The 15,089-nt window shown below is 34.1% G+C and overlaps 1 protein-coding gene and 1 long non-coding RNA gene across 2 annotated transcripts; both read right to left on the bottom strand.

Moving 5' to 3' along the window:
• Positions 1-2,530: 2,530 nt before the first annotated feature.
• LOC134286284 (uncharacterized) lies at positions 2,531-4,937 on the bottom strand. The gene is made up of 2 exons (XM_062847895.1): positions 2,858-4,937; positions 2,531-2,793 (listed from the first exon to the last, which is right to left on the bottom strand). Exon 1 carries the CDS (start codon positions 4,935-4,937, stop codon positions 3,681-3,683), a length of 1,257 nt encoding a protein of 418 aa, XP_062703879.1. The 3' UTR covers positions 2,531-2,793; positions 2,858-3,680.
• Positions 4,938-5,085: 148 nt separating this feature from the next.
• LOC134287608 (uncharacterized) lies at positions 5,086-6,277 on the bottom strand. The gene is made up of 3 exons (XR_009997402.1): positions 6,087-6,277; positions 5,913-6,022; positions 5,086-5,856 (listed from the first exon to the last, which is right to left on the bottom strand). It is a non-coding gene; the product is annotated as an uncharacterized LOC134287608 (long non-coding RNA).
• Positions 6,278-15,089: the final 8,812 nt, after the last annotated feature.

Genomic DNA, 15,089 nt, shown 5'->3' with positions numbered 1-15,089 from the left:
TTTCCTACTCAGATTCTGAGCTGTATTTGCTTAAATAACAAGATGTTTATGATTATTTCACTCACCCAGCAACAAAATTTGAGCAACCCATTGATAATTAGTTTCATTATTTTTAATAAGAAATAAGTAGAACAAGAATTCAATTATTGTTTTCCAAGTAAAACCAACACATTCTCTAGGTGGAACTATACTAGGGTGCATACTTGGTGACACTAGCGCCAAAAGGTAAAACAACGGCAAATTTGTACCCCAATTCGAAATTTGACAGCGCCGCGTAAAGGCCACATTCCCAGTTATTTCAAAACAACCGTTGCATTGCTTTACACAATAGCACTACATGAGCTTGGACGTCTGTTCTCTGTGCCCACACTCCGAGGCTTACTTTAACGACTGACGCCACTAAGCACTCGGCCATGAAGCTAACTAAGGTTTTTGTCTAATTCGTGTCTAGCTAAGCAGCTACCAATGATGATCGGGTTTATTCTTGTACCTCGCCCAATGCCTCATGGCCAGTTTGTATAAAATTCACGTACACAATTACAAAATGAGTAAAATTGTGAAGTCGTAAGTGGAATGAAATTGAAATGTGAAATTTTACGTAATTATTTCATTTCCAGTGCATCGTTGATAGTCTACACCTTTTTGCTTCCACCTGACGAGTCATTGGCAAAGGTAAGCTAGAATATCTTTTATTTTTGAATATTTTCGATCTGATGTGACGGGAATCAGCGCATATGACGAAGTAAATTTCTACCATATTAAGCCATTATTGTTCAATTTCAAATCTAAAAGTAGATATGGGTAACTAATATAATTTGAACCCCCCATATGTTTTGGACCCTGTGGGTCGAGTTACGCCTAGGGGCGGGACAGCTTAGATGATTATTAATGATATTAGCAGTAAGGTACACCGGGGCAAGTTGAAACAGCGGGTTAACATGATGTTTTCTAATGATGATAAACAGTTTGATCGCCATAACACAATGTTTTTGATTCAAACAATCTTTTAGTGAAGGAAAAATTTCCAAATTGTATTTAAATCTATTTCAAAACTTCGTGTTTCAACTTGCCCCGGTGTACCTTATTAGAAAGTATTAATCCCAGATCCAAATGCTTTTCAATCAAGTAAGCCATGCTGAAATCTTTGACAAACAAACGAAAACGATTGTCAAAATTATACAATTACCTGTCAGGGCCCCAGCGGAGCACCGCATAGAGCTTTGTTATATGTAAATCGTATGTCGGTTCCGGTGTAGTACTCAGTGCAGTACATTCAAGAGTATGTAAAACCTACCAATACTCTAAAATCCTTGAGCAACCTAAGTTTTGTCTATTTTGACTGTTTTGGCCCTATTATACCCGTAAAGAATTGTGTATGTGGTCGGCGCCGTAATTGACCCATTAGAGTTTGAGGTTTTGGAACATGAACATTGAGGATGTTGTGCTAATCCCAAGTATTATCTATTGGTTCTCTGTGCAATTGGTCTGTTACGTCAATTACGGAATAGAAACTACGAAGTGTACAGTGTACAAAGCTCATGCTCATGCTGCACCCGTAAAGAATAGTGTATTTATTTTGTAGTCAAAAATAATAGATCTAAAGGGTCCTGAGGGATCCGGGTCAATAAAGCAGCCCACACAAAATTCTCCATCGACATTGTATCGGCATCATAATGTTCTCAGTATCAAATTTTCATTTTATTTTTACAAATTAAAAGTGAAGTAAAAGTGCAGCTTCTTTATTTTGTACGAAAGAATCTTTTTTTGTGTTCAATGGCGTTCAATGGCGGGTTGATCGTAGGGTTTAGCAGATAAACGGGAGGCGCAGATCGATATGTTCACCAGAAGAACTACATAGCTTTAGCACACACCAGTGGGGGACGTATCACCTTCTTCGGAGCATCTCTGCATTTACATCGTAACATTTCTATACTTAAAATGGATGTTTTGTTAATACGGATATGAAATAGTATGTGAAATGAAATTTACCGTCTGAGTTTCCAGTTTTTTGACAATTGTGGGATTGAATATAAGTCAAGACATACTATAGAAAAATTGAGATAGTTTACGACGAGGATTAGCTATCTTATATTTATAAGGAAGTATTAGATATTAGGAGGTGTCCCGCCCTAGTGTTACGCAGACTTTCCAAGATTAATGAAGAGATAACGAAAGTTATTAGAATCATTCGCAAGATTAGATTACTCGGAACGGAAAGCATTCATTTCTTAACAGGGGTTCAATATGCATTAGAGTGTCCGATATAGTGAAAACTGATGCTTCAGAAATTACTTATTTTCAACGAAATTCCCGCCAGAAATGCGGTAAGTATTTTTAACGACCAGTGGAAGCTTTTACGATAATACTAACATAATCATTATTGCAACCCTCTGAACCTGTTTGTTTTAGATCACGGGTTCCTGGGGGGGCGTGGGGTCAGTCCAGGGGGCCGCGATGTTACCAAAAAAAACTGGTAAATTTTTATTTAATTTCGTGCAAATCTTACCAATTTTTAATTTTGTAACTGTTGTTGTTAGCGGGGGAAGGGTTATGAAATCCAGTTCGTCACCGGGTTCTCAGCAGCACGAAGGGTCGCCATGAAGTTTGCGGTAAGGTGCAGCTTTAAACTGCAAATGTTTATTCATTTTTATTCAATTAGCATACAATAATTCATTTTACTTACACTTTCGGTGCTTCTACTTAGTTAACAATGATTTCGCCTTACCAAGCAACAAGTATTTTATGTTTTAGATAAGTTTAACTTTAGCATTGCATGTTCGTAGATTTTAGGCACTGTAAGTAGTTGATTTAGATTAATATCATAGTTTTACAAATAATTCCTAACTGCATGACTCACTTCACCAATTAGTTTAAGGTAGAATAATCAAACAATTAGATTTAAGTAGAACAATTGATTCAATGAATTTCAATAGAATAACTAATAATCATGGTTTCAGACCTTCTTGCTACTCTTTTCCACACAAATAATCTACTGTCACGCGCCGACGCTGTCATCGCTCGAAGTTCTGTACCGCTTAAAGGAAGAGCAGTGTTCCCAGCGGCAACATACTCCCCCCCGTAACACTGGCCACCAGTTGCAAGCTAGTGGTTCCAGTTTTACCAAATATCATACCACTTGGTTTTCTCGTTGTCGATGTCAAATGTTCATGGTTGTTTCACTGAATAAGGCCCACAAGTTTGTAGTTACCAGGATTTCAATCATAACTCCGATTACGACCTATTAAGACGTCTGCCTATCAACTAACTTTGGCAACTGTGCTTGATTTATCCCGGATAATCCGTTGACACGTATAGCCTTCGCGGAAAATTCACTCACTAGTTCAAGGACATCATATTCTTCAAAATACCGTTCACTTGCACTGTTATCTCGGCAATCTGAAATATCGCCGTTCGAACTCCTGTAATAACTTTGGACATGTAGCAAAAGTTGACCGAAGAAGGGCGCCGCGCTAGTCCGTGAAAGCTTACAGTTGAGCATCAAAGATTTATCCTCCATTTCAAAGTAATTTCCGCCACTGTCCCAAGTTTCTTTAGAAGGTTCCACTTTCTCTGATGACGGCGACAGCTTTTCAAGTTCTATTCCTCTTAATAACGGCGGTTGGTGCATGAACTTGGCCTTCGCAGCTTTGTAAAACGTTATCAACCCGTAGTCCTCATCCTTACTTCTCTTCTTCAAGCTTTTCAGGATAGCATTGTGTTCGAATCTGTCTCCGTGGGACGTGAGAGCAAACTCCTTGGTTCGAGGTAGCGCAAACCAGTTGGGAATCTCTAGACGATGCTTGTCCTCCAAGATCGTTTCCATACCAATCGGAACCACCGGTATCGAATGTGTTGTATACGTTGTTGAAACTGACCGCATTGACTGTGCAGATCAGCTCGATGTTGTTCTCCTTAGAGCGGTGGCACTTGAAGGCGACTTTCTTCTTTTGCACTTCCACGTCGAGATACACCCCAGCCACCCGACCCTCGGTCCAACTTATCATGTACCGCTTCACATTCGGGGAGCACCGGATAGCATGGATCTGGAGCTTGAGCGTGAATTCCCTCTGGGTTAGATGCTGACCTATGCTGGGTAAATACGAGCTCAGATCCTTCCGCTCCGATGTAGCCATCACCACTCCAGCGTCGTGACTTCCGACAAAGCTCTCGGCGTATTCGTTCAAATCGGACAGTTCAACTAGGTTGTCCAAACCGGCGCTGACCGTATGGACCGAATAGTAAAAAGGGCAATCCAAAAACGGCGCGTCGTGATAGTACTTCTGGCGCAGGACGTTGTTTACAACGTCGTGCGACCGGACGCTAAAGTCCCAGCAGGACACCAGCAAGAAATGATTGGTGTTGCGGGAAAATTTTGACGATGTCGATGATTTATCCTGCTCAAGTGCAGTAGGGATTGCACTGCTAGATGCGTTTGACAAATGTTTTGTGATGCAGCCTTCTGATGCATACTCTGTAGTCAATATCGTTGAAGTCATGGTCTGGAGTTCTTGTTGATCACAAAACTGCTTCGCGGACGTGTATGTGAAAAATCCACGTAATATCGACAACTTGGCGAGGTTCGGAAAAGGTACGTTCGATACCAAACTATTGATCATCGCGTTCTGACCTTCGACGAAAACGTACGACAACAAACTGCTTCCGAGATCGTGTCTCACAGCTACCAAGAGGTCGATCTTTTTTGCACAAAACAGAGTGAGTATTGCCTCGATGTTGTTTATCCAATTCTGAGCGCTTCGTATTTTTCCTAACTTCTGACCTGTGTCCAGGTACAAAGGCATACGAAACAATAGTATCTCACTCAACGTTGGTCCATACTCGTTTCGCTCTCGATCTCTAACCGTGAGTTGCTTTAAAGCGCACACTATGGTGAGGGTTTTGTACGTTTCTTCGTACTGATGTAGTTGAAGTGTGGGCATTGGTATCAGTATACGCTGCTGACTGTTGATGTTGTTGAGTCTTCGCAAATTATTGGTGATAGTCTGGTCCTTTCTATGAATATTGTTCGAGTTCTTCTTCACACAAACTTGTGCTTGAATCCCGGACGAGCCCCCAGTCTGTGTCTGGTGCTGACCAGTCTCGTGATATAGCTCTTGAAGTCGGCCTGCCGTATCTTCAGAGTTGAACTCGGAGCTTGATGGTGTTCCATACGGTGGACGAGAGATGCAGATAGTCTCGTCCCATCTTTCACTGCTGTCTGCGATCAGATGTTGTTTTCTCAAATCTGCTTTGGGAAACGCGCTGGAAATAAGCTGCTGAGTCCCAAGCACTTGCAATCGATCTGGTGAGGATTCTATTCCTTTCGGTTGTATCGTTAATGTTTCAAATTGTGGTTCCCGATGCATCGTAGTATCACTCGCTGTATGTGCTGGTGCTGACAAAGGGATACCATCGGCTGATGATTCGCTGGCATTGGTGCGTTTGCGGACAGCTGATTTCATCCGAATCTGCTGCTCCAACAATTTATATTTTTCTTCCAGGATTTTGCGCTCAAGGGCAAAGGTGCGCCTTTCTATTTCTATTGCGCGCTGCTGAATTGCGCGCTCTTCATGTATTTGCCTTAGTTGTAGAGCCAAACGAGCAGATTCCTTGCTGATTAGTGAACTCTTATTCACTGACGAACCACTGCGGCCAATGTATGACATGTTGTGGTATGATTCGGGGCGCGGGTAGGTATCGCTGCTTCCCTTTGATGCTACTTTCGGCAATGGTAGTAGGTTTGCCATCGAAAGTTTTAAAGTTTGTTAGCGGGGGAAGGGTTATGAAATCCAGTTCGTCACCGGGTTCTCAGCAGCACGAAGGGTCGCCATGAAGTTTGCGGTAAGGTGCAGCTTTAAACTGCAAATGTTTATTCATTTTTATTCAATTAGCATACAATAATTCATTTTACTTACACTTTCGGTGCTTCCACTTAGTTAACAATGATTTCGCCTTCCCAAGCAACAAGTATTTTATGTTTTAGATAAGTTTAACTTTAGCATTGCATGTTCGTAGATTTTAGGCACTGTAAGTAGTTGATTTAGATTAATATCATAGTTTTACAAATAATTCCTAACTGCATGACTCACTTCACCAATTAGTTTAAGGTAGAATAATCAAACATTTAGATTTAAGTAGAACAATTGATTCAATGAATTTCAATAGAATAACTAATAATCATGGTTTCAGACCTTCTTGCTACTCTTTTCCACACAAATAATCTACTGTCACGCGCCGACGCTGTCATCGCTCGAAGTTCTGTACCGCTTAAAGGAAGAGCAGTGTTCCCAGCGGCAACAGTTGTTTTGCGTTTTTTTTTCTATACCGGTAATCAGTTACACGTAAAAATAAGAGATGGATACAAATAAGTAATTCCCAGAATTATAGCGGCGATTTTTTCAGTATTATCAAGAAACATGTCCAGATATCAATTTCATGATTTTGGTTCGGCTGGCCAATCCATGTCCAGATGTTTATTCATTCATTAAGGTTATTATTATTATTATTGTCTTTATTAATGAGGTTTTCAATCCTTGGTTGGTTCGCCTCAAGAAAATTCATTAAGGTTACATTCCCTAATATTTATAGGATTTTTTTTTCCTCAGGATTTAAAAATGCTTGTTGAAAACATCTCAGAAATCTACTTTATTATACAGAACTTCAAAGTTGGTTGTTTTAGTTAATATTTAAGATTTATTTTTTCTGAAATTAAAGGATAAGAAAAGTTTGTTTTATATTCATAGGCGGATTTTTTTAGAACAAATTCATGATACATACTCCATTTTTGGTAAAATTCAACATCTAAAAAAAGAACTAAATCATGAGTTCTGTTGTAGTTCGTCAGACTGTCTTGGACTGGATATTTTAAGAAGTTCCCAGGAGAACTATGAATTTTGCATATCTCTAGGAATAGCTTGGAAAACACAAGAATTTAGCGAAACATTCATTAAACCCCCTTTCCATTTTTCACGGTTAACCACTACCGAACCCCAACCGCCACACCCAAGGGCCACAATTTGAGGAATAAATTTTCAGTATAAACCACTTTCAAAAGAAAAAAAAATTCGGCTGTGCCGCTATTTTTAAGCTACGACTCAAATTTAATGTAATCATCATTGTTTACAAAATGTGAGTGTCAAATACAAAGAATATCATTGATCGTCGAAAATCCCTCCTTCAGTAAATTTTTGACTACGCCACTGTACCCAAATAACTCGGTTTCGTTTATTTAATTCATATTTTTTCCTAAACATTTCCATTGGGCCGCAGATGTTTTAACAATTTACAAAGGGGGTCGCCACCTCAAAAAGGTTGGGCACCCCTGTTTTAGACTTAATTCTAGCTAATGTTTTCTAGGGGTCCAAAATTCGACCGTTACTCTATTATTTCCGCGTATATCAATTGAGGTGGTTAGAATCGAAGGGGTGTAAGTGACAGAAAACCACTTTCGAGTAAATGAGATTTAAAGTTTTTCACCAATTCTTAATCCCATACAAAATGTATGGAGTTTCAAAATCATCCCAATTTTTTACGATTTATTGCAATTTATCTAATCATCGTAAAAATATTCCTAAAAAAGTTCCTGAAAGCTTGAAAGCTTGAAATCTGAAGAATTTTTTGATGTGCTCAGCTCTAAATCGACAAAACGGCCACTTACATCCCTTTGATTCTGGACCCCTCAATTATGATTTTGATAAATTCCTGAAATCTTGCGCTATTAGCTTACGACAAAATGCAGAATAAGGGTGCAGAAGATACCGATACGATTCGATGCGAAATCGCAGTTTTATTCACGATCCCGCACTTAAGCTCTGCAAAAAGGGTCCAGTGTAGTGGAAAATGTGCAATATTGAAACCAGAGTGTAAAAAAAAAAATCGAAAATTCAAAATGAAAACTGACATTCTCAATTCTTCACTCGTTTTTCGCCACATTCATTGTCAGCTGAATGCCTCTCTTTTTCCATTCAATTCCCTGTCATGAGTATTTTCGAACAAATGGTACAGATGGTTAGTTTGCCAATTAATTACATAGATTGAATCCCACTCCCGACAAACTCACAAAATGTGGGTTCTTCCTTCGGAAGGGAAGTAAAGCGTGGGTCCCGAGATGAACTAGCCTAGGGCTAAAAATCTCGTTAATACAGAAAATTAAAATTATTACTATAGCCAAGTTTATTTTTTGTGGTTGGACGTTTAATCAGGAGCTGTGGTCTAGTTTTGTTTCTCAGTGAAAATTGTCAGTGAGAGAAAAACAAATGAATAAGTGAAAAATTTCATTCACCAAACTGAATTTCATTTTGATTCCTCAGTTGACAAATTTTAAAATTCACGTTAATTTCACTCATTGAAATCGAAAATTTTAAACTCTGATTGAAACTGCTCAAACAACCACACTTGATCGGCAGTTCCAATTGAAATGATCGTGCATATTACAAGAAATTTCGTTTAGTTTACCCAAGTTCAGATAAGTTTTGCCGAACTTTTGATAAACATCACCGTAAATTCTGTAGAGTGACAGAGCGATAAGCAATTTTCGCGCTTAGTATCATACGGGCGTATCTACAATGATCGATTTCTCTTCATCGATTTTCTCTTTCGTAAATATATTTGCCGGCAAATCATTCTCGGTTGTTTTTGTTGATTAAGATGCTAGTTCTAGTCGTCCTCCACCGAAACGCACCGAATATTGATCGTACTTCCCGGAATAATCCGAAGAGAAAATCGATGAAGAGAAATCGATCATTGTAGATACGCCCGTATGAAACTAAGCGCGAGAATTGCTTGCAGAACTTCTCTATTTATTTGCTGGACGTACATAGACCTGATCTTTTTACCGAAATTGAACAGTCTAACTCGTTTGAAACTAGATTATACCTTGAATTTTACCACAAAATCATCTAGATCTCCCAAATATTTGTTTTTTCTTAAGAGTTTCTCCACGATAATGATTAGGATGTGGGCATGTTGACTGATGATGTACCATTAACACTCAAACGCCGATGCCTCAAAAAAAGTTGGAACGCTAATTTCAACCTTCTATATCTCGGCCGTTACAAGTCCGATTTCAAAAATTTTTTTAGCAATGGATTTTTTAGGATCTGTGGATGAGTATACATGTTTTGAATATTTTCTCTGATCAAAATTCTAATTTACAGTACTAAAAAACCCGGAGCAAGTCGTTATAAATTTCGTAAGATTTTGATGTTCGAGCAGAACTTTAAATTTATCGCGATGACCACATGATTTTTTGTTGGTGTATAGCCCACACGAGTGTAATAAAGCTATCAATGTGATTATAGTGATTATTTATCACTCAAAGCACTGCAATATATTCACAAAACTACGTATAATACAGAGAAAACCATATTTTCTTTTGTAACTTTAAATTTCGCGATGACCAATGCATTTTTTTATTTTAAAATGTGCGCATATACTTAAGGAAGAAATTCTCAGAACATTGTTGATATTTTTCTCTTCAAACAACTACAAAAAATTCAGAAAACTACGAATTTTTCAGGAAAAATATACAATTTCGTTATAACTTCAAACTAATCTCGAATTCCCATACATTTTATGATTTTAAAATATTTGCGTATTTACCCAGAACAAGTTTGCAGAACATTATTGATACAAATCTGGCCAAACAACTACAAAAAATTCTGAAAACTACGATTTTTTCAGGAAAAATATACAATTTTGTTATAACTTCAAACTAATCTTGAATTCCCATACATTTTATGATTTTAAAATATCTGCGTATTTATCCAGAACAAGTTTGCAGAACATTATTGATGTAAATCTAGCAAAAGAACTACAAAAATTCAGAAATTTGGGATTTTTTCAGGAAAAATATACAATTTTGTTATAACTTCAAACTAATCTTGAATTCCCATACATTTTATGATTTTAAAATATTTGCGTACTTATCCAGAACAAGTTTGCAAAACATTATTGATGTAAATCTGGCAGAAGAACTACAAAAATTCAGAAAACTACGAATTTTTCAGGAAAAAATACAATTTTGTTAAATAAAAAGAAAATCGGGTTAAGTACGGTTCCTTTGAATTCCACTAAGAATTTGCATCCTTTGACAGATACGTATTTCGACCTCAACTGTAAGGTCGTCTTCAGTGTCTTGTACTTGACTCGACTTGTTATTATTTCAAACTAATCTCGAATTTCCATACATTTTATGATTTTAAAATGTTTGCATATTTATCCAAAACAAGTTTGCAGAACACTATTGATGTAAATCTAGCAGAAGAACTACAAAAATTCAGGAAACTACGAATTTTTCAGGAAAAATATACAATTTCGTTATAACTTCAAACTAATCTCGAATTCCCATACATTTTATGATTTTAAAATATTTGTGTATTTATCCAAAACAAGTTTGCAGAACATTATTGATATAAATTTGGCCAAAGAACTACAAAAAATTCAGAAATTTACGATTTTTTCAGGAAAAATATACAATTTTGTTATAACTTCAAACTAAACTTGAATTCCCATACATTTTATGATTTTAAAATATTTGCGTATTTATCCAGAACAAGTTTGCAGAAAATTATTGATATAAATCTGGCAGTAAAACTACAAATATTCAGAAAACTACGAATTACTCAGGAAAAATATACAATATCGTTATAACTTCAAACTAATCTCGAATTCCCATACATTTTATGAATTTAAAATATTTGCGTATTTATCCAGAAAAAGTTTTCAGAACATTATTGACGAAAATCTGGCAAAAGAACTACAAAAATTCAGAAAACTACGAATTTTTCAGGAAAAATATATAATTTTGTTATAATTTCAAAGTAATTTCGAATTTCCATACATTTAATGATTTTAAAATATTTGCGTATTTAGACAGAACCATGCTGATATAAATCTGGCCAAAGAACTACACAAAATTCAGAAAACTACGATTTTTTTCAAGAAAAATATACAATTTTTTTATAATTTCAAATTAATCTCGAAATCCCATACATTTTATGATTTTACAATTTTTGCGTATTTATCCAGAACAAGTTTGCAGAACATTATTGATGTAAATCTGACAGAAGAATTACAAAAATTCAGAAAACTACAAATTTTTCCAGGAAAAATATACAACTTTGTTATAATTTCAAACTAATCTCGAATTCCCATACATTTTATGACTTTAAAATTTTTGTGTTTTTATCCAGAACAAGTTTGCAGAACATTATTGATGTAAATCTGGCAGAAGAACTACAAAAATTAAGAAAACTACGAATTTATCAGAAAAAATATACAATTTCGTTATAAATTCAGAAAACTTACATTTTTGATATAACCTCAAATCGATTTCAATTACTCATATATTTTATGATTTCGAAATATTTGCGTATTTATCCAAAACAAGTTTGAAGAACATTATTGATGTAAATCTGGCAGAAAAACTACAGAAAATTCAGAAAACTACGAATTTTTCAGGAAAAATATACAATTTTGTTATAACTTCAAACCAATCTCGAAATCCATTACATATTATGATTTTTAAATATTTGCGTATTTATCCAGAACATGCTTGCAGACCATTATTGGTATGAATCTGGCCAAAGAACTACAAAAAATTCAGAAACCTACGATTTTTTCCAGCAGATATGTACAATTTTGATATAACCTCAAATTGAGTTCAATTTCTCATACATTTTATGATTTTAAATATTTGCGTATTTATCCAAAACCAGTTGGCGTTACACTGTTGATAGTTTTCTCTCCAAAGAAATACAAAAAAAAATCAGAAAACTACGAATTTTTCAAATACTTGTTCTGTATAAATATGCAACTTTTTTTCAAATCATAATATGTATGGGATGTTGAAATCTTAAAATTGATTATAATTGGTTATAATTAAAATGTACGTCATCAGAAAAAAAATGTATTTTTCTTAATTTTTGTAGTGCTTTTGCCAGCATAATATCAACAGTGGTTTGCTTCGAAAAAATTGGCATTTTTTTAATCATTAATTTTGTATGCATAAAAAGAATTAAGAATTGAGATCAACTTGAAGTAATAATAAAATTGTTTTTTTTTATTTTGAAAAATTCATAGTTTCTGATTTTTTTGTAGCTCTTTGACCAGAATAATATCAATCTTATGTTATAACAAAATTATAAATTATCCGGAAATATTCATAGTTTCCTGATTTTTTGTAGTGTTTTTGTCCGAATAATATCAACAATGTTCTGCATATATATTTTAGATAAATACGCAAATATATGAAATAATGAAAACAATTTGAAATTATAACGAAACTGTATATTTTTCCCGAAAAAATCGTAGTGTTCTGTATTTTTTGAAGTTTGTTCGGCAGAATTATATCAGCAATGTTGTGCAACTTGTTTTGCATAAATACGCAATTACTTAAAAATCATAAAACGTATGGGATTTTGACATCAATTTGAAGTAATAACAAAATTGAATATTTTTTCTGAAAAATTCCTAGTTTTCTTAGTAGTTCTCTTAGGAGAAAGCTATGATCGATGTTCTACAAACTTGTTTTGGATAAATACGCAAATATTTTAAAATCATAAAATATATAGTAAATCGAGATCAATTTTGAGTTATAACAAAATTGTATATTTTTCCTGAAAAATTCGTAGATTTTTGAATTTTTCGTAGTTCTTAGCAGCTTAACTATCAACAATGTTCTGCAAACTTGTTTTGAATAAATACGCAAAAAATCTGAAATCATAAAATGTATAATAACTTACTTGATACTTGATGGGTTACAACTCGTTGCGGTGACTCTACGCCGAATGAAGTATCCGCCTCCACTGGCCTCGGTCCTGGGCCAATCGCTTCCAGTCACCCTGAACGTTTAGAGTCCTTAGGTCCTCCTCAACTGCAAAAAGCCAACGTGTGCGCGGCCTCCCACGAAGCCGACGACCCCTTCCTGGTTGTATAATAATTCGAGATCAATTTGAAGTCACAATAAAATTATATATTTTTCCCGAAAAACTCGACGTTTTCTGATTTTTGTTGAAGTTTTTTAGTCATATTTATATCAACAATGTTCTGCAAACTTGTTCTGGATATAAACGAAAATATTTAAAATCATTCAATGTCCAAGATTTTGTGATCAAGAAGATATTATGATATTCGTAGTTTTCTGATTTTTTGTAGTTCTTTGGCAAGATTTACATCAATGATGATCTGCAAACTTGTTCTGGATAAATACTCAAATATTTTAAAATCATAAAATGTATGGGAATTCGAGATTAGCATGAAGTTACAACAAAATTGTATATTTTTCCTAAAAAAAATCGTAAATTTCTGAATTTTTTGTAGTTCTTTTGCCAGATTTATATCAATAATGTCTGCAAACTTGTTCTTGATAAACATTTTAGAATCATAAAATGTATGAGAATTTGATATTGATTTGAAGTTATAACAAAATTGTATATTTTTTCAAAAAAAAACATTGTTTTCTGAATTTTCTGTTGTTCTTTGGCCACATTCATATCAATACTATTCTGCAAACTTGTTCTGGATACAAACGAAAATATTTTAAAATCATAAAATGTCTAAGATTTTGAGACCAATAAGATGTTATAACAAAATTGTATATATTTCCTGATAAAATCGTAAATTTCTAAATTTTTTGTAGTTATTTGGCCGAATTTATATCAATAATGTTCTGAAAATTTGTTCTGATGATCAATCTGATTGATCAATGATGTTCTGCAAATTTGTTCCGGATAAATACACAAATATTTTAAAATCTTAAAATCTATGGGAATTTGAGATTAGTTTGAAATTATAACAAAATTGTATATTTTTCCTGAAAAATTCATAATTTTCTGAAATTTTGTAGCTCTATTGCCAGATTTAAATCAATAATATTCTGCAAACTTGTTCTGGATAAATACGCAAATATTTTAAAATCATAAAATGTATGGGAATTCGAGATTAGTTTAAAGTTATAACAAAATTGTATATTTTTCCTGATAAAATCGTAAATTTCTGAATTTTTGTAGTTCGTTGGCCAAAATTATATCAATAATGTTCTGCAAATTTGTTCTGGATAAATACACAAATATTTTAAAATCATAAAATGTATGATAATTCAAGATTAGATTGAAGTTATTACAAAATTAAATATTTTTCCTGAAAAAAATCGTAGGTTTCTGAATTTTTGTAGCTCTTCTGCCAGATTTACATCAATAATATTCTGCAAATTTGTTCTGGATAAATACGCAAATATTTTAAAATCATAAAATGTATGGGAATTCGAAATTAGTTTGAAGTTATAACAAAAATGTATATTTTTCCTGAAAAATTCGTAGTTTTCTGAATTATTGTAGTTCTTTTGCCAGATTTACATCAATAATGTTCTGCAAACTTGTTCTGGATAAATACGCAAATATTTTAAAATCATAAAATGTATGGGAATTCAAGATTAGTTTGAAGTTATAACAAAAATGTATATTTTAACTGAAAAAATCGTAAATTTCTGATTTTTTTGTAGTTCTTTGGCCAAATTTATATCAATAATGTTCTGGAAACTTGTTCTGGATAAATAGGCAAATATTTTAAAATCATAAAATGTATGGGAATTCGAGATTAGTTTGAAGTTATAACAAAATTGTATAATTTTCCTGAAAAAATTGTAGTTTTCTGATTTTTTTGTAGTTGTTTGGCCAGATTTGTATCAATAATGTTCTGCAAACTTGTTCTGGATAAATACACAAATATTTTAAAATCATAAAATGTATGGGAATTCGAGATTAGTTTGAAGTTATAACGAAATTGTATATTTTTCCTGAAAAATTCGTAGTTTTCTGAATTTTTTGTAGTTCTTTGAAGATAAAAATATCAACAATGTTCTGAGAATTGCTTCCTTAAGTATATGCGCACATTTTAAAATAAAAAAATGCATTGGTCATCGCGACAAATTTAAAGTTACAAAAGAAAATATGGTTTTCTCTGTATTATACGTAGTTTTGTGAATATATTGCAGTGCTTTGAGTGATAAATAATCACTATAATCACATTGATAGCTTTATTACACTCGTGTGGGCTATTCACCATCAAAAAATCATGTGGTCATCCCGATAAAT

The sequence above is a fragment of the Aedes albopictus genome, chromosome 1 (assembly GCF_035046485.1).
Source record: "Aedes albopictus strain Foshan chromosome 1, AalbF5, whole genome shotgun sequence".
Taxonomy (NCBI): Eukaryota; Metazoa; Arthropoda; class Insecta; order Diptera; family Culicidae; genus Aedes; species Aedes albopictus.
Note: the sequence above shows the minus strand (reverse complement) of the source record. Positions and strands in the feature narration are given on the sequence as shown.

What these genes read in the sequence shown, in the direction of transcription:
- LOC134286284 (XM_062847895.1), bottom strand. Translation starts at nt 4,937, where the DNA reads ATGCCCACACTTCAACTACATCAGTACGAAGAAACGTACAAAACCCTC.